The 18,646-nt window shown below is 41.7% G+C and overlaps 1 protein-coding gene across 1 annotated transcript in view; it reads right to left on the bottom strand.

Moving 5' to 3' along the window:
* The window catches only part of PHEX (phosphate regulating endopeptidase X-linked), a 116,165-nt gene that overhangs the window by 66,672 nt on the left and 30,847 nt on the right, over nucleotides 1-18,646 (bottom strand). Inside the window, exons 7-10 of the mRNA XM_072848910.1 lie at nucleotides 16,499-16,615; nucleotides 10,421-10,504; nucleotides 9,965-10,110; nucleotides 3,348-3,441 (exon numbers count right to left, since the gene is read on the bottom strand). Of these exons, the coding sequence (XP_072705011.1) occupies nucleotides 3,348-3,441; nucleotides 9,965-10,110; nucleotides 10,421-10,504; nucleotides 16,499-16,615 (441 nt within the window). The remainder of the gene's footprint in view (nucleotides 1-3,347; nucleotides 3,442-9,964; nucleotides 10,111-10,420; nucleotides 10,505-16,498; nucleotides 16,616-18,646) is intronic.

An 18,646-nucleotide genomic window follows, 5' to 3' on the forward strand; every position in this document is an offset into this window, starting at 1 on the left:
GAAGTTCATTTAAAAAAAAAGCACACACCACAAAATACAAGATGGGTCCATGTAAGCAATAGCAGTGCTGATTTAAGAAACTTTCATTGTTGCCAAGGTTCAAAGAGTTCCCTTTCCACTTAAGGAACTTGTTAAGCTTTTCCACAGAGAACAAGCAAAATCCCAGTCCAGTAGTTAACACCTGTCAGCTGTGTAAAAGCAGAGTACAGTCAACAGCAGACCAAGTCAGGCGGGATAGGATTTTGGCTTCTCACAGGTTATACAAGCCTCTTAAGCACTGACGTAGCAGTTTCTGAGCCTTTTCCTTTTCCCAGTCTTCTCTTCCTTTGAGTCCAAGATTAAATTTCTAGCAAAACTGAAGGGTTTGGATTTGTTGTTTTCCAATAGGAAAAGATTCCATTGGAAAATTCCAGAGTAGCTTAACCCTCAGCTATTGAAGGTCAGATATTTTGGTAGTTCAAAGATTGATTTTCTCCATCATATTGTCTGTAATTAAGCTTAATCAATGACTCATACTTAAATACAGCAGTGAACTACATTTTCAAATGCTTTTTATTAATACTGTGTGTTCACTAATAGATTTTCAATGACAGAGAGAACACTGCTTCTGTAAGAAAACCACATTAGGCAAACCAATACATAATAAGGTAATAGTTTCCTAAACAGAGCCAAATTTGAAAATAGTCCTTTTCCAAATTCAACCCTCATATATAACACAGCACTCAAAAAAAGAAAAAAAAAAAGAAGAAGAGAAAAAAAGAGATAAGAAAATGTCTCTCCAGGGTCCAAGCAAAACCACAATGGAGCTTTTTCCTGATGCAGAGGAAGAAAGGGAGTCATGGCATTAGTCATCAGAGCTTGAAATTCCTTCTGAAAGCTCTGACTACGCATCAGCTGCAGAAAGAGTCAGGAGACAGAGCTGGCTTTTAGACTGTGACATATTATTATTACAACATAATAATTATCATTATTTTGAGGGAGGTTTGACTGTAAGGAGGACAGAAAGGCAGCACAGGCTGTGAGACTGATAAAAATAGAGCTGAGAGGAATAGATTATATCTCACAGCTGGTTTATTGATATTTATGTTACAACAGCCAACTAGAACTCCCTCAAAATGGTCCTCCTAATATTAATGTACCACTGTAAAACACAGTACTCCAGGTAGTAACAGTGACTGTAAATAGCAGGTTCCAAGCCCTCCCAGTCAATTCAGAGCTCCACAACACAATTAACTGATCTCTTCCCCAGGTGCCACTGCACATTTGCTAGGACTCAAAGCGCCACTGCAGAGGAGCTGCTGATAGTTGCTGATGTGGTAATCAAAGCACTTTCTCTAGAGTCAGCAGGTTTGTCCTATTTCTCAACCTGAAGTTTTTTGAAGTTTCATTATGTCCTTTTCCCTCTCTTTGCAAAGAGTTTAAGTGTCTTGATTCCAAGATTTCTACATATAAGATGTAAAAGCCACCAATAGAAAATGAGAACCTGGTGAAAAAAATACTATGCTTATGATGGGTGAGGCTGACTGAATTAATGAATGAATGAATGAAATAGAAGATACCCTCTGCTTTAAGGGTCACTGATTCATCTCATGGTCATGTCTTTTAGTAGTCATTCAATGTTTTCTTCATGTACCTGGCAAGAGGTTGATGGGTCCTTTTTATGATCCCAAAGGACCTGGGTGCCTTTATTCCTCCAGGCTCTGACTGGACAAATCTGTTCAACAAAGCCTTTGCCATGGACTCCATTTCTCATGTCCTTTCTGCTGACCTGTGAAGTCTGTCCCCCTGAGCTGTTTACTGTGCTTAACTTTAGCTATTAACTATTAGCTCTTGCTGTTTACTGCACTTAACTAACTCTCCATCCCCAGGTCCCAGGGGCAGATAATGGGAATGAGCTGCTGACTCACTGCCCTTACTGCGCTGTTCTCAAGTTTTCACAACCACTTACATGAAACCCTTGATGACATTGTTAATAAGCACTGAATCAACTTGAATTAGATTTCTCCCTAAGCTTCTGGAGAAAGTACCCAGAGAACTGACAGCAACTAGTTACCATATCAAAACGCACAGTACCCAAAGCTTAAAGTTTCCTTCCAGGAATTTTTCTGGCCCTAATATAACTCAATATAACTCAGTATTATGCTGCAGACTGGCTGATGGCCAGCACCAATCTATTTTACCTGGCTAGCAAGGAATGTCCCAGGAGGGGACATGCTTACAAAATTGTTACCGTGGTTCTGACAGCCCGTTTCTCACATTTTTGCATGAAGAAAATGGCATCTTTAACAATACTGATTTGAATATGATTTCAGAAGTATAAGAGACTGCCTTTCCTGTGTAGTTTCCATCACATTATTGGAGTTTATTTTTAGATATGTGATCAACTCAGAACTATTCCAATACTACTCAAGGAAAGACATTATGGGTGCTTCAATTAGCCACCTGCAAGCCTCACCAGGGAGGACAGAGCACCCACACCTCCTGTACCACATCACTGGCAGCATCATGCCAGCCTCCTGTTGTCATGATGTCACCAAGCAGCTAATTTTCATAATGGCAAACAAAAAGTTCACCATCTAAACTAAAGTGGCTTGGAAACAAGACAAAGCATGTTTCAGTTTCAGTTTCAACCTTGGTTTCCTTAAAGAGCCTTCACGCTGCCCACAGGATTATCAGGGTGGCTTTCTATTCAGGGTTCACTTAATGAAATATATGTGTTTACATAAATGCCCATATTTCTTAATAGATAATTAGCTCTGCTCTCATAGCTTGGGGCAGTGACTAACATCTTCTGGGGCTTCTGCAACCCCAAGCTGGAAGGCACCTGATCAGCTTCTCTGTGGAAATGGCTGGTGTATGGATGTGCTAGAGCTCATGTAAAGCTGGCACTAGGGCATGTGAGAGGTTTGAGCAAACTTAGAAAAGCTGAAATCTTAGACTTTTGTTTTACCAGAGCTATATTCATGCATGTGTAAACAGTAGGTTTTTTCAAAAGCTTAGATTTTGGCCAAACACGTTTGGCCTGCAGGAATAGCACAGGTCACAGCCCTGGCACGTAACTCAAACTTTCCAGCTTTCAAGTTTCTGCATAAGAAGACTAAGGTTTTTAAAGGGGAGGTCTCAAAAACTCCTTAACATAATCTAAAAGACATTTTTCCTTAGTGTCATATACAAGCATATGTATGTCTTAATTGTTCTAGAGGGAGTCTTCAACAAAAAAAAACTATTCAAGGAATTTATCCAGCATGGAAAACATTTCATGTTTTGCAAAGGTATAAGCAACTATAAGGGAAATCAATTGTGTCAACACTAGTACCATTGTAAATGCTATAAAAACTCTAACTTACCCGAGAAAATTCCAGCCACCGATACTGAAAACGTCTACTGAGGTTAAATAACCTTGAATAAACCATCCTCCACACCAGATAGTTGGCAAGAGTCCTGTTAAATCAGACATATTTTTATCAGACTTCTAAACACATATGATGTACCACAAAGCACTCACAGAAATCTCTACAAACATTTCAACTGAATGGCAGAAATTTCACCTTGAAAATTAATGAGTGATGACCGAATTGGTAAATCCCTATTACACAGAAGAATCTGTATGATTGCAGCCAGTTAATATGTAATTGCACCGTGACAACCATCTTCTGGGGGATATTTGTAACGAGTCCATCTCATAATATGTAATTTTTAGATAACGCTTTTTTCAAAAGGCAGTTTTCATTTTCCATAGAAGTGGCAAGAACTGTGTCATAATAATAGTTGCATAAAAGTTCTATCCAGAGATAAGACAATAACTGCTTTTTCTTTTGTAAATCAAAGTGAATGTTATCTCTCCTCATTAGTAGGGCACATAAATCGTAACTATGAAACAGAATAGATAACAGTCCATCCATATATACTATCATTATCTTATATTTGTGTCTTTCTTTAGAAGTAACCAATATGTTTTAAAAAGTTCTTACTACCCACAGAGTTATTAAAGAATTACCACTCTTATTTTGCAGATGGATAATTGAAATACCAAAAAAGAGAAGTCTCAGTAACAAGAATGTCATAAGAACTGAGGCTGAGAGATCCAGGAAGAACTTCTTTAGAATTCCCAGGAGACCTGACATCCATGCCCCTTTTCTAAAACTTCAAGCACTTGACTGGAGGATTTATCTTGTCTAGCTTGAGCTTTCTCCATGCTCAGCAGCGGCTGTATGAGGTAAAGGTGCATTGTGAAATACGCAGTTCAACTTCAAACAGTCTCAAAACGAGTCCAATAATGGCCTACATGTATTATTCTCATCTTGTCTTATACATGACATATTTTTCAAGGATAGGCATTGCTCTAAAGTAAATGTTGCTTGCTCTGCGCTGGGATATACATCACATTTTGGGCAGGCCATAGACTTCTCCACATAGGGAGGAAAATTGCTCCCTTGCAACTGAAGATGCTGTTATGGAGTGTCTGAACAACTGCTCCATCTCTAAAAATCCCATTTCTGCAATCTCCTGTTGCTATAGATGTGGAGCAGCGTAGCTGTTGCTACAGCGTCACGCCATTAGCTTCATTCACGGACACATCCCTTACTGTCCCCTCCTCTGAACCATAACAGGTTATAAACACACGTTGTGGGCATGTTGTCTTCACAGCAGCATTTGCCTGAGCCATAACTTGAGTTTTGCCTCTAACCAAGTTCCAGTCCACCCACACAAAGCCTCCAGCTCAAGATATGTTGTTACTGGAAGCTTACACTCTTGGTCAGTCAGCTGGGGATGTGATAAAGAGGTGAGAATGGAGAGGTTTAAGGCAAGCTATAGCTACATATTGTCTACTAGTGACTGAGCACATGATAACCCAGTAACTCCAGCAGCGTGCACACATCCAAGTGGGACACTGCACCAAGAGCAGATGGGTGGCTGTGCACTCTCTGCAGGCTGGCCGAGACATGCACTGGGGACCAGTCTGGTCAGGCACAGGGGTCAGTGGCCAGGGAAGGCAGGTGCTCTGCAGTGCCACTGTATTTGGCTGTCCCTGCAGGCTGTTCCAGCTGAACTGAAGCTAGCACAAGCGTGCATACTCACATGAACGTGCACGGCAGTTGTGCACCCGTGACAGCCTGGGCAAAGCGTGTTTTACTCATCAGTTAAGTCTGCATATGCTTATAAGTCAGAAATATGGTCAATTCATTTCACATAGGAAAACTTAAGGGTGCAATCTCAAGCCAACTGTCACCTCAAAGGCCTGATACTCACTAGTCTTTGTGGCCAGTGGCAACTTCTACAGGGGAGCAGAGAAGTGCTATGATTTATAAATCCTGCCTTTTATACTCATCCTCATCTCTCACACTGGGTATATTCCCTCTTTTAGTATACAGGTATATCATAAGGTACACATAAATCCCCACAATAATCGTAAAACATACCTGAAAAAGGTTTTTAGCATGAATAATGTACATGTTACATGTACACAGTACAAAAGCTGAGACAGTTAGCTCTGCTTAGATGATCAAACCATTTTGAGATAATGCTTAGGGTCATTAAAAATTCATTCCAACCTATGAAATACCAGAAAGTATAGATTTTCCCCTTAACACATTTCTGACAATGTGGAATTTCCTCACTCAATGGCAACTGAAGAACCCTAAAAGCACTCAGCTGTCATTGATTTTGTAAATGACTTGAATTCCACAAGCGTCACAACTATCTGCATCAGGTATTTCAGCAGAGCTGAATAGCATCCATGCTCCTGCAGTAACTACTCTGTGGATCTAAAACAGTATTTATGCAAGTCCTACAGATTAAAAGGTTTAAAGATTTAATTTCGATCAAAAGTCTTAGGTAGAAAACCTCAGCTAAATGGACCACTATCATAAACCAATTGTGTGTTACAATTCAGTACTTAATTGCTACAAAAAAAATAAATTCTCCCCTCTGTGTGCTTCTTGTTCTCATCTGGCAGTGTTTGTCCTTATGTTTGAGTTGGGGAACCTCTGTCAAATTGGTAGTGAATGAAAGATTGAAATTTGTAAAGGATGGATCTCAAAAAGGTGACTTATTCAAAGACATGAATATCAATGGGAATTCAAAAACTTTTGTATGAGGCGTAATGAAGGCAGCTGTCAGTTTCAAGAAATATCCCACAATTAATTGAGGTTTGTTTTCATTTGGGAAGGAAAAGAAGGCTGACATGTCCTGAAACCAAGCTGTCTGATGAGATTGTAATAATTCCTGATTGTAATCACAGTAGAATCCACTGATGCATACAATGCATAAAACAACAGGAAGGATTCACTTCAAAGCCCAGAGGTATGTTTATTTGCTGGGTGGGGGCAATGGGGGGAAAGGTTGAGGGGTTTTGTTGTTGTTGTTTATTTGAGGGGTGGTGTTCTTTATTTTGTTTTTCAAAACAAAACAAAACCATATTTTATCTGAATTTGTTTACCTATTTTGGGGATGATCATTTTACCATTTTGGCTAACTATACAAACTTAAAATCAATTGGTCACCTTCATTTGGCTTAAAAACTGACACTTTTTCGTTATGCAATGCCTTCAGTGCATCCCCTCTGCTCTTTCAATGAGACCAGAGTATTTGTTGTAACCTTTCAGAAGGGTACAGTACATAGTCCCCAATTTTAACTTCAAAATGACTGTTACAGTAAGAAGTGTAGGCTTGCTCTTAACCAATATGACCATTATTGTGATATAGACTCCCAAAGGTAGAGAGCTTGTTTGCTGGGACAGTTAAATTTATACCAGTGCTTATGAATATCTAGTAAGGAATTCTCTACCCTGTCTGGGAATAAAGTAGGTTGCTCATGTAAAAATCTGTGAGTTTGTAATATTTTAATCAACAGACATGATGGCAATTAAAGAGGATAGATTTAATATTAGATAGATGGACAAATTAATTGACATTTTAACAAAAAGATCCCTTTCACAAATTTTGAGATCTGTTTGAAAATTGTATTCAGAATTGAGTCATGAATCAAATTATAAGTACTGAAAAACTTCTGCCTCTATTGCTAGAGGCACTAGTTCAAGTCAAATTATTGTAACTTCTCTCTGTAATTTTTCAGAGGCGGACTAAGACCAGAAAGGAGATCTAGTGCCCCCATCCCTCTCTAAAGAAAATTCCTCTTATGCTGCAGGAATTACAGAGTACTTCTCTATTAATTGTCCCATACTGCAAATACAGGGTAAGGTAAGGCAAAGGAAACCAGTTTTTCATTCTGATATCCATGAGAACGATAAAGCTGCTTCCTTCAACAGCTTCAAACATCTCCAACAAGGACACAATTTACTGTATCCTATTTATTGCTCAGACATAAAGCACCAGCACACAGGTAACAGGGAAGGGATATAAGGGGCTCCTAACTGGTGCCAGCACAGTCCCGTCTCCCCCGTCACATGGCACAGCTGTATTGGAGCTCTGCCATTATCTCATTTATACCACAGCTACATCTATGTTTTCAACATACACCTCTTCTTCATGTAATAGACATAAACTCCATTAAAAATTAGTTGGTACACTAAAAAACTGAAGGAATCCCTGAAGACTTCTTACGAAGAAGGTGTGACTTACTTCAGCATTGGACACCTAACATGACTTAGGCTAACTAGCCCAGGGCTGATGGAAACTCCTGCAGGCTAGTTACTCAGCTTCTTGGGCAGCTTGCTACAGAGAGCCATGCTCCTGGGCTGGACTCACAGCAGTGCCCTGGCTTGGGAATTTCAGACAGACCTACAAACCACACCGCTGCACATATTTCAAGCTCCACACAGTAACTTGATTACATGCAGCAGGGTTGTCAAGTAAATAACAGCCTTATTCTACTAAATTTACTCTACACCCTGCCAATGTGCTATTTTCTAGTAACATTGCCATGTGAGTGATTTCACAATTCAAGATTGTTCAGCAGGTTCTCCAAGGGAGCAGTTTTTAATATGATGATTGTAAGTCCATACGACTTGTCACCTCCATCACCGAGAACTGCTTCTGTAGCCAGACTTAATTTTCACTCCATTCTTCCCTCCACCTGAAACAAACTTCACAGGGTACTTTGCCAGATCACTGGGGCTTGAACCATCTTTTTGTGCCATTTTGAACAGTACCCATGCCAGCAGGGTGCTCATCTGGGAAGGGGACACACAAGACATTGGAATAAAAGTATAATTTAGGGATAGAAGGGTTTGTAACTGAAAAGAATATGGACTTGGTGAATGCACCTGCTTCTCCTAATGATGCTGTACCTCCTGAAATAAGTTAATTCATGTTCTAATCACTGAAGCAAATCTAAAATTTTGGAATGCTTTACTAGGAATTTCATTGGTCTAGATATTTACTGTAACAAACCAAATTCATGTTGTTTGCATTAATTTAACCTTTAAAATATCATATGGAGAATGAAAAGTTAGATTACATCCTTGTTAAGCTTTCAGAGTTCACCCTACAAGGAAATGTTAAGACCTCATTGTTAGGAGTTTGCATTAAGACGATCTCCTAATTTTCTCAGGCCAGATAACTGGAGCAGACTATGACATTTTAAGTAATGAACATTATCATCTGATAGATAAACATGATCTTTGTTATCATGCAGTGACTGTTTGGATGGATTTTACGTACAAGAATTTAAAGTCCGCTTGGGTTTTTAGCACCATTTGCCATTTCTAACATTTTATGATGCAAATTTTGTAGGGTAAGACTGAGCAGAAAATGCCTAAACCATTATCAGCTATAAGATATGCAGTGTGAATATACTGGAAATCAGACACTGCTTTTGCCCACCTCTCCGGCCTGTGGGGGTCAGGAAGCTGGTCTCAAGCTTTGCTGAAGACAGGCATTGCCATTCTTTCTGGTCATTACTCCAGCCTCCCTCTGCCATGACACACAGGCTGGCTAAACTCCTCTTGAATACTCAGATTTTCCCTGAATAAGACCCTAATGGAAAAAGTCTCCAGGTATTTACCCTGTAGTTACAGAATATATTTGCATGTAAGTGTATTTGTACACAGGGAATAACTAATTCTCTGTTGTCTTGCTACCTATGCATCCTCTAAATCACCCCTTTATCCCCACTGATGTAACTAACTTTGAGATACAAAGCATGGGCAGCCCAAAGCATTCAGGAGACTTTCTTCAGTAGATTAAGATTGGTGGCAGACTAACGATATTTGTCTGAATTTTATAAAGAAAGGATGTTTGATAATCTGTAGGCAGATCAATAATTTTTATTTTTCTTATTATCTTATCTTATTATCTTATCATTATCTTATTTCTTTTTATTCTGTGTGTTATTTTTACAGGTACTACAAATTAATATAAGCATTCTGTCACTGGAGACATAGAGCAACAGTATAAGAATAATGCTTCTGAATTAGTCTTTTTTTCTGAAATGAAAATTTAGTTGTGGCCATACTGTACAATCAGCAAAGAATGATTTTTGGAGACAACAGCCCAACAATATTTTTTTTAAAGTTCAGCAATATGCCTCAGCAGTGAGCAAATTATCACAGAAATCACTTAGATGTCATCAATAATGATGTTTCAAAATGGGATGTCATCTTCACGTACACTTTCATCACACTGCCCAAAGCTGTTTTGCTTCCCTGTGCAAAGCACATCTACTACGTTTAATCTAAGCTACCTGCATTTTACAACTATGTTCTACAGGTGTAAATGATTTCACAAGATACAAGACCCTATACAAGCAAAAGACGCTGAATGCATCTGGAAAGAGCAGCTTTACTGTAACTTGTGTTTTCCGTGAAAAAAGAAAGGTGTTGAAACTGCAAGTTCTCCTGCTACACACAAGCTAATATCTATATCCTCATTCCGACAAAACCAAACAGACCTTTTGTTTAGAGACTTGATTCCAAGAATATCTGAAGCACCTGAAAAACCCAGGAAAAGCCCAGCATTTGACGTCCCCTCATAAGTGTGGGTGAAACCATCATAGGATCCTTACTTTTTCCTTTCATTTTCTAGTATCCTGAATAAATCTTTGAAGTACTGGGGAACACGGACAATCACATTTTCTGAAGGACCTATATCTTTGAGCTCAGGATAGAGTCTGGTGTCAATCACCTTCTTGATGTATCCCAGCCAGTCAAACTGCAATGACAAAGAGAAGGCTGGTTAAAGTAGATTATGAAGATAGATTATTTATTTAATAAGCTGCACCTTTGAGACTAATGGTTTCAAAGCTTTACTTATTAAAAATTTAGAAACTATTGCACTTTATCATTACATGTGTTTTCAAACCTCAGTAAAGTCGTAACTATACTTAAAAGAACATATATTGTAATTGAGTACACACTTTCCTAATGATATTCCTTTAACATGCTGCTCTGCACACTAAAGGCAATTCTAGTTACATAGGTCAGGTGTTAAAAGAATAATTTTGCAGTTATCCCCAACCAACCTGTGGAATCATGGCACTAAGCTCCGATATGTTCATTTTATTGTACATCACCTCACTTGTTCGATTTTCATATGGAATCATGATCTGGGGGAAGAAAAAACAAAAAACACCACAAAAATATCAAAACAAGGATTCTCTTGTAGGGACCTGCCCTTACATCAGTACTGTCCATCACAATCCCAGTGCAGAAATATCTCACCACCTGTTTTCCAAGCATTCATGGCATTAACTTCCCTTTCTGAGGATGGCATTTAACTAGGAGAAATAGAACACAGTTCATTGTCAGTTTAACTCATTACTGGGGAATTTAATGAGCTGCATGTCTTCTTTGAACATATTAGACCAATTTTAGCTCTGATTATCTAAGGAAATGCATATTGATTCATAAGAGATAAAAGCACACCTAGACCATTAATACTTATTCATCCCATCATGTCAGGTAGAAGCCAGCTCCAAACTATATGGTGTAAAAGGTCAAATCTGAGATAGGTATGCTGGAAGTGCATCTCATGCATCTCATGTCTTGGATTTGAACATGTTCTTGCTATGACCTGACTCCATCTGAGTGAAGAGCCAGATACACACAAGTTTCTCCTCATTTTACCCCACCATCCTGATTTCCATAGCAGGAAACCTGGGTATATAGGCCAGACATGAATTAAAGCATTCTCCAACCACGCCTCTCATCTGAGTGACCAGAGGAGCCAGACCTCAGGATCCTCTGTAGTGTAAAAGTCCCAGGACACAGCAAAAGAAATCTTAAATATAAAGCAAGTGCTTTTATAACTGACAAGGGACATTCAGATTCCAAGATGGCAGTATGGTTCATAATAGAAAAACAAATCAAGTACAAGATCTAGCTGAAAATTTTCTCAGTGTTCAAGAGAAACGAGAATTCCTGATTCCACAACAATTCCAGCCCCACTCTAAGGTAAATCCTATACAACAGGCTGTACGCTGTGCAGTTTGAAGGGGACCAAGATTGACGCCAGACTAACCAGACAGCTGGCAGTTCTCCAACCAAAATTCTCCAGTGTCTGCGGTTTTACTATTGCTCAAGCCACACAGAAAAAAAATTACTTTCTTCTCCCTTTCTGCAAATTTCATTTATCTGACAAATCTTTAAACTCTCCTTGAACCCGTTTGCTCCCTTCCTCTCAAAACTTTCCCTCTTCCTCCAGTAATTCAAACCTAATTGAAATCTTCCTTTTACACAACAAGCTCTCTCAAAGCTTTCCAAATATATCCCTCCTTCCTATATCCCAAGTATCCTCCCTTTATTCTCGCTATCTCTTCCTAAGCACACAAGTTCTCCATTATATACATTATATATGTTCATTTAAAACCAATGCAGAGGAACACAGGATACAGTAAAAGCCTAAGTAACAAACAGGACCATCTCCTTTGAAATCATGGTAAGATGTTTATATAAATCATTGTGCTCGTTAGGGATTATGCAACAATCCATGTCCCTGGACTCATGCCTCATATCTGGATATATTTTAGGAGGATTATTCATACTAAAGGGAAATTAGGTAACCATGAGCAAGTATGGCTTGTTGCATAACGGTATGCATTACTGATCCTGAGGGCTATTGCATCATCCATGTCATTTCATATGGCAACTTCACCTGTATACTTTTGGATTACAGTATACCTATATACTTATGAAGTCTATAGGTATACTTTATATATAGTATAAAGGTATAAAGTGTATAGGTATAAAGTATTATACCTATACACTTATAAAGTATACCTATATACTTCACCTATATACTTGCGGCTAAAACCTCTGTAAGACATTTGTTAAGTAAAGCATTAGAGCTACCAGAGGTAGCAATGAATCTTCTTATCACATCACCGACAAACAGAAGAAACATTTTCTGTTTTTCAAGTCTGCTGGGTCACAATGAAGTATCTGCTCATTAGTCCATCCATGCTAAGTAACTGAAGCTGAATATTGGGCTTTATTTAGAGGTTTGACAAAATTTCATCTCTTTCGACAGAGAGATGGAAACACTGATTTACTGCTCTTGTGGATGGCCCTCAATTCTGCACACGCACCATTAAGAAGTGTCACTGCCTTTCCTCCTGTAGACTGCAACAGCAGAACCCAAGGAAAAGTCATCTGCTGCATCACCTGTCCTGTGCAACAGGCTCCTCTGTTAACAGGAGACCCAGCATTTCACAGGGGATAGCTTCTTTCCTTGGCGATATGAAAAAGTACTCCGCTCAGCTGGCAGTTCTGCAAATCAGTGTCAAGTTTATAGCCCTGACTTTTGCTGGTTTCCCAACATTGAGGCTAGCTCTTCTCTCTAGCTTTAGAAGCAGCAGAAATTATAATGGACTTGCAGCTCCCAGTAGAGGGATTCCTGCAGTAGCCATACTGAAACAGGGATACAGGGAAGCAGAAACACTCCTTCAGCCTGCAACAGTCCTAATGCATTAAACTCCACAAAGGGGCAAAAATGTTGCCAAGTACAATCGGTCACAACCAAGTACCAGATTTAAATCTGCTTAGCTATACTAAATTCAGTTGGTCCCCTAAATTAAAACTCATGGAGTTTCTCATCCCCTCTCCCAGGGTGCCCCAAGAAAGCAGCTCAGGAGCTAACTGTGGTGCTACTGTAAGCACTGCTCTCTCACTACCAAGCACCTATATCCCACCTCAGTCTTGCACTGCTTTTAGACTGTTCCTCAGAGAATCAGCCCGGTCTGCTTCTGGAATACATGGTAATGTATTCACTACATAGCTGCACAGCAGGGACTCAAATTCTGCCCAAACTCAAAATTACAGCATCACAGAATCATAGAATCACAGAATCGTATAGGTTGGAAAAGACCTTTGAGAGCATCAAGTCCAACCATAAACCTAATACTACCAACACCACCACTACACCATGTCCCTAAGCACCACATCTACACCTCTTTTAAATACCTCCAGGGATGGGGACTCCACCACTTCCCTGGGCAGCCTGTTCCAATGCTTGACAACCCATTCAGTGAAGTAAAATTTCCTAATATCCAGTCTAAACCTCCCCTGGTGCAACTTGGGGCCATTTCCTCTTGTCCTATCACTTGTTACTTGGGAGAAGAGACCAACACCCACCTCTCTACAACCTCCTTTCAGGTAGGTGTAGAGAGCGATAAGGTCTCCCCTCAGCCTCCTTTTCTCCAGGCTAAACAACCCCAGTTCCCTCAGCTGCTCCTCACAAGACTTGTGCTCCAGACCCTTCACCAGCTTCGTTGCCCTTCTTTGGACACGCTCCAGCACCTCCATGTCTCTCTTGTAGTGAGGGGCCCAAAACCGAACACAGTATTCGAGGTGCGGCCTCACCAGTGCTGAGTACAGGGGCACAATCACTTCCCTAGTCCTGCTGGCCACACTATTTCTAATACAAGCCAGGATGCCATTGGCTTTCTTGGCCACCTGGGCACACTGCTGGCTCATATTCAGCCGGCTGTCCACCAACACCCCCAGGTCCTTCTCTGCTGGGCAGCTTTCCAGCCACTCTTCCCCAAGCCTGTAGCGTTGCATGGGGTTGCTGTGACCCAAGTGCAGGAATTGCACTTAGCCTTGTTGAACCTCATACAACTGGCCTCAGCCCATCGATCCAGCCTGTCCAGATCCCTCTGTAGAGCCTTCCCACCCTCAAGCAGATCAACACTCCCGCCCAACTTGGTGTCATCTGCGAACTTACTGAGGGTGCACTCGATCCCTTCATCCAGATCATTGATAAAGATATTAAACAGAACTGGCCCCAGTACTGAGCCCTGGGGAACACCACTTGTGACCGGCCGCCAACTGGACTTAACTCCATTCACCACCACTCTTTGTGCCCAGCCATCCAGACAGTTTTCTATCCAGCAAAGAATACAACCACCCAAGCCATGAGCAGCCAGTTTCTCCAGGAGAATGCTGTGGGAAACAGTGTCAAAGGCTTTACTAATATCTAGGTAGACAACATCCACAGCCTTTCCTTTGTCCACTAAGGGGGTCACCTTGTCGTAGAATGAGATCAAGTTAGCCAAGGAGGACTTGCCTTTCATAAACCCATGCTGACTGGGCCTGATCACCTGGTTGTCCTGTACGTGCCACATGATGGCACTCAAGATGACCTGCTCCATAACCTTCCCTAGCACTGACATCAGACTGACAGGCCTGTAGTTCCCCGGATCCTCCTTCTGGCCCTTCCTGTAGATGGGCATCACATTTGCTAATCTCCAGTCAACTGGGACCTCCCCGGTTACCCAGGACTGCTGGTAAAGGATTGAAAGCAGCTTGGTGAGCACTTCCACCAGCTCCCTCCGTACCCTTGCGTGGATCCCATCTGGCCCTATAGACTTGTGTGTGTCTATGTGGTGTAGCAGGTTGTTAACCATTTCCCCTTGGATTATGGGGACTTCATTCTGCTCCCTGTCCCTGTCTTCCAGCTCAGGGGGCTGGGTACCCCAAGAACAACTGGTCTTACTGTTAAAGACTGAGGCAAAGAAGGCATTAAGTACCTCAGCCTTTTACTCATCCTTCGTCACTATATTTTCCCCCGGATCCAATAAAGGCTTCTCCTTAGCCCTCCTTTTGTTGCTAATGTATTTATAGAAACATTTTTTATTGTCTCTTGGGCTTTGGCCCTTCTAATTTTCTCCTTGCATAACCTCATGACAACTTTGTAGTCCTCCTGAGTTGCCTGCCCCTTCTTCCAAAGGTCATAAACTCTCCTTTTTTTCCTGAGTTCCAGCCAAAGCACTCTGTTCAGCCAGGCTGGTCATCTTCCCCACTGGCTCATCTTTTGGCACATGTGGATGGCTTGCTCCTGCGCCTTTAAGATTTCCTTCTTGAAGAATGTCCAGCCTTCCTGGACTCCTTTGCCCTTCAGAATGGCCTCCCAAGGGACTCTGTCAGCCAGGCCCCTAAACAGGCCAAAGTCTGCCCTCCAGAAGTCCAAGGTAGCAGTTCTGCTGACCCCCCTCCTTACTTCTCCAAGAATCAAAAACTCTATCATTTTGTGATCGCTATGCCCAAGACAGAATTCAACCACCACACCACCCACAAGTCCTTCTCTGTTCACAAACAACAGGTCCAGTGGGGCGCCTTCCCTAGTCAGCTCACTCACCAGCTGTGTCAGGAAGTTATCTTCCACACACTCCAGGCACCTCCTAGACTGCTTCCTCTCTGCTGCACTGTATTTCCAGCAGACAGCTGGTGAGTTGAAGTCCCCCACGAGAACAAGGGCTAGTGATTGTCAGACTTCTCCCAGCTGCTTATAGAATATTTCATTTGCCTCTTCATCCTGGTTGGGTGGTCTATAACGGACTCTCACCATGATATCTGCCTTGTTGGCCTTCCCCCTGATTCTTACCCATAAACACTCAACCTTATTGTCACCGTCATCTAAGCTCTAGACAGTCAAAACACTCCCTAACATACAGGGCTACCCCACTGCCTCTTCTTCGTTGCCTAGCCCTTCTGAAGAGTTTATAGCCATCCATTGCAGCACTCCAGTTGTATGAGTCATCCCACCATGTTTGCATGATTGCAACTATATCGTAGTTTTCCAGACACACAATGGTTTCCAGTGCATTGGTGTAGATGCAGTTCAGCTGGGTTATTGATCCCACCACCTTGTTGGGGGGAGAAGCTCTAATTCCTATGTGAGCATTCTCAGGTGCTTCTGTGGTTTTTAACACATCAGTAACCGTTGCGTCTTCGCTGCCGCATGGATCTCCATCTCCTACCTCCACTGAGATGGCAGACTGAAGGACCTCACTAGCACACTGTCTCTCAAACATCAGCATGCTGCCCCCAGGCTTATCTTCAGTGAGCCTGGTTGACATATTAACAATTTAAAGGACCAAGAATATTTGGCTAAGGTTTTTTTCCCCTGAGAATAAAATAATCAGTTTAACAATTAAGTAAGGGAGGAATATTGTTCATCCTTTCTTCATCAGGTTCTGCTCCTTTCCTTCTACTTCCAAAACCACTATTGCTAAGGCTGTTGATATAATGGCTTTCAATTTTGAAAAATGATTGCACTTTTTTTGTAAAAGCTAGCTTCAATCCCACATTAGATTACCAACCTCAGCTATTTTAACTTCCAGTCTTAGAACCGACTTCATATCAGATTCGGCTCGTGAAGCGTTTGCACCCAGAAGCACTGCTGTATCAACCATGAACTGCAAAAAGGCATCTCGGTACTGTAAAGAAACGAAAAGAGTGAAATGACCACTGGATTTGCTCTTGAGCACAGCTGTAACAGTAGACCAGAAATGCCCAGCTATAGCAAGGAGTATAATACTTTGTACTTTCATGCCCTAGCAACCAAAGTTGTGCTTTCCTTACCTTGAATGTCTGCTGTCATCAAGGAAAAAAGGAGAAATAACACTGTAAACACACTGTGCATGACAGACAGAGATACCTGTTGTGGTTCATGGAGTATAAATCTCAGGAAATGCAAATGACACTTCTGAATTAGACTGACAATACTTACAGCTCTTATAATGGGATTAGACAACGTGTATGACTGTACACCAATATTTTACACCAACTCATACAGTAATCAGCGTAGGACTGAAGAATTACTTGTATACAAGTGCAAGGTTAGTGAGATAGGCTGAGAAGATAGGGAGATAAAGGGACACTCCACTGAGCTCTCTCTTCTATTCCTGCCACGGCACTGCAACACATGTACCTACTACTGTGTTCTGCTCTGCTCTCCTCGGGCTATCCTAGCAAAGTACATTTTAGTCCTAGTGGGTATACACAAATGTTAGTAAAATACACTGTATGTAATGATACTGTAGTGATTTCTGTGCTACCTGCCCCCCACCATAATCTTTCAGAAATTTTGGAGGGATCAGATTGCTCCTCATCAACGTCTACCGGCCTACAGTCCAACAAAAGCAAAAAAATATCCCAACGCATTTCCACCTTTACTCTTTTAGTAGATACAATTCTTTGTATCCTCGCATCACCTAGTCTGATAGATGTGGCTAAAAAACTTAATAACCTCTCAGGGAATTCAAAAGGGAAGCAAAACTTTAAAAACTTAATCAGTAGCAATAACTTGTTCCCCATGACAACCCAAGGGGTTGTTTTCTTTGAGCTTTGGGCTGCATGTGCTGGATACTGCCCACAGGCCTTCATCGAGTGAGGGGGAAAAAGGTGATGCCATTGTCAAATATTGATACTTTAAAGCCTTTGATAAACATCATTGGTTCACGACTGCTGCCCATAGAAAAGCAGCAAGAAACTAAACTGTAGCAGAGAAATCATAAGAGGGAGCGGGGGGGGGGAGAAGAGGAAATGAATACTTGAAATCTGTCGAGGAACTCTTGTTCCCTTCATTAAATGAATTCAGGTTAACTTGATGATAATAACCTGCAGTGGCTCTTGAAATGTGCTCAGCCTTCTGGCCTAATTGAGCCCAAGAGACAGGCCCAGAGGGCAGCTCACCGAGGCAGCAGCTTCTGGGCTCCACTTCATTGAGCTGTTCTTGAGCTTCTGGGCACTCTGTCCACAATCTGGGAACTCCTGAGTCCCCCCTGAGGGACGTGAGGGCTCCTGCTGCCAGCAGGTGCCGTAAAAGCTAAGGTGAGGGTAGCTCCAGCAGCTGCTAACTCTAGCAGCTGTGCTTGATTTCCACACAGCCTTTCTTCTAGCTGACTCCTGGTCAGGGAGGGTCGAGCACCCTTTGAGCCCCTGCCAGAGAAAGGCCTAGATAAGAGTCAGGCCCAGAGGCTGTCAACAGATGCAGCACTTCACAAAAAAAAAGGACAGCAAACTTTGTCTGACATACCCATCCTTAGCTATGGTGGTTACACGCCACAGGACATGATGCCCAGGCACTACTGGTGTAACTGTCCTTTGTTATTGGACTCTTGGACCCAGATGGTGCTTCATAAGGAAGGATGCAGCTCTTCAAGTCTCAGGCTGTAGAGAGTGCTTGAGGTCTCTCACTAAGGCTGGGGTACATGGTCCTCTGGCATGCACGAGGTCTGCAGTTGCTGAGGAGCTGTGCTGCCAAGTGAAAGAGCTGTGAGAGAACAGCAGATCACACAACCTCAGAGGAGATGAAAAAGATCAACCAGACCTCCCCTGAGACCCTGCAGCTTCAAAAGCCTGGACCTTCAGCTGCAGCAGAAGAGCAGGAAGAGCCTGGGCCTATGAAGCTGGAAAGTGGAAACTCCCATGACAACAAAGGCTGGAAGTCCACTGCTCTTGTAGCT

This window comes from Ciconia boyciana, chromosome 1, assembly GCF_034638445.1.
Source record: "Ciconia boyciana chromosome 1, ASM3463844v1, whole genome shotgun sequence".
Classification (NCBI taxonomy): Eukaryota; Metazoa; Chordata; class Aves; order Ciconiiformes; family Ciconiidae; genus Ciconia; species Ciconia boyciana.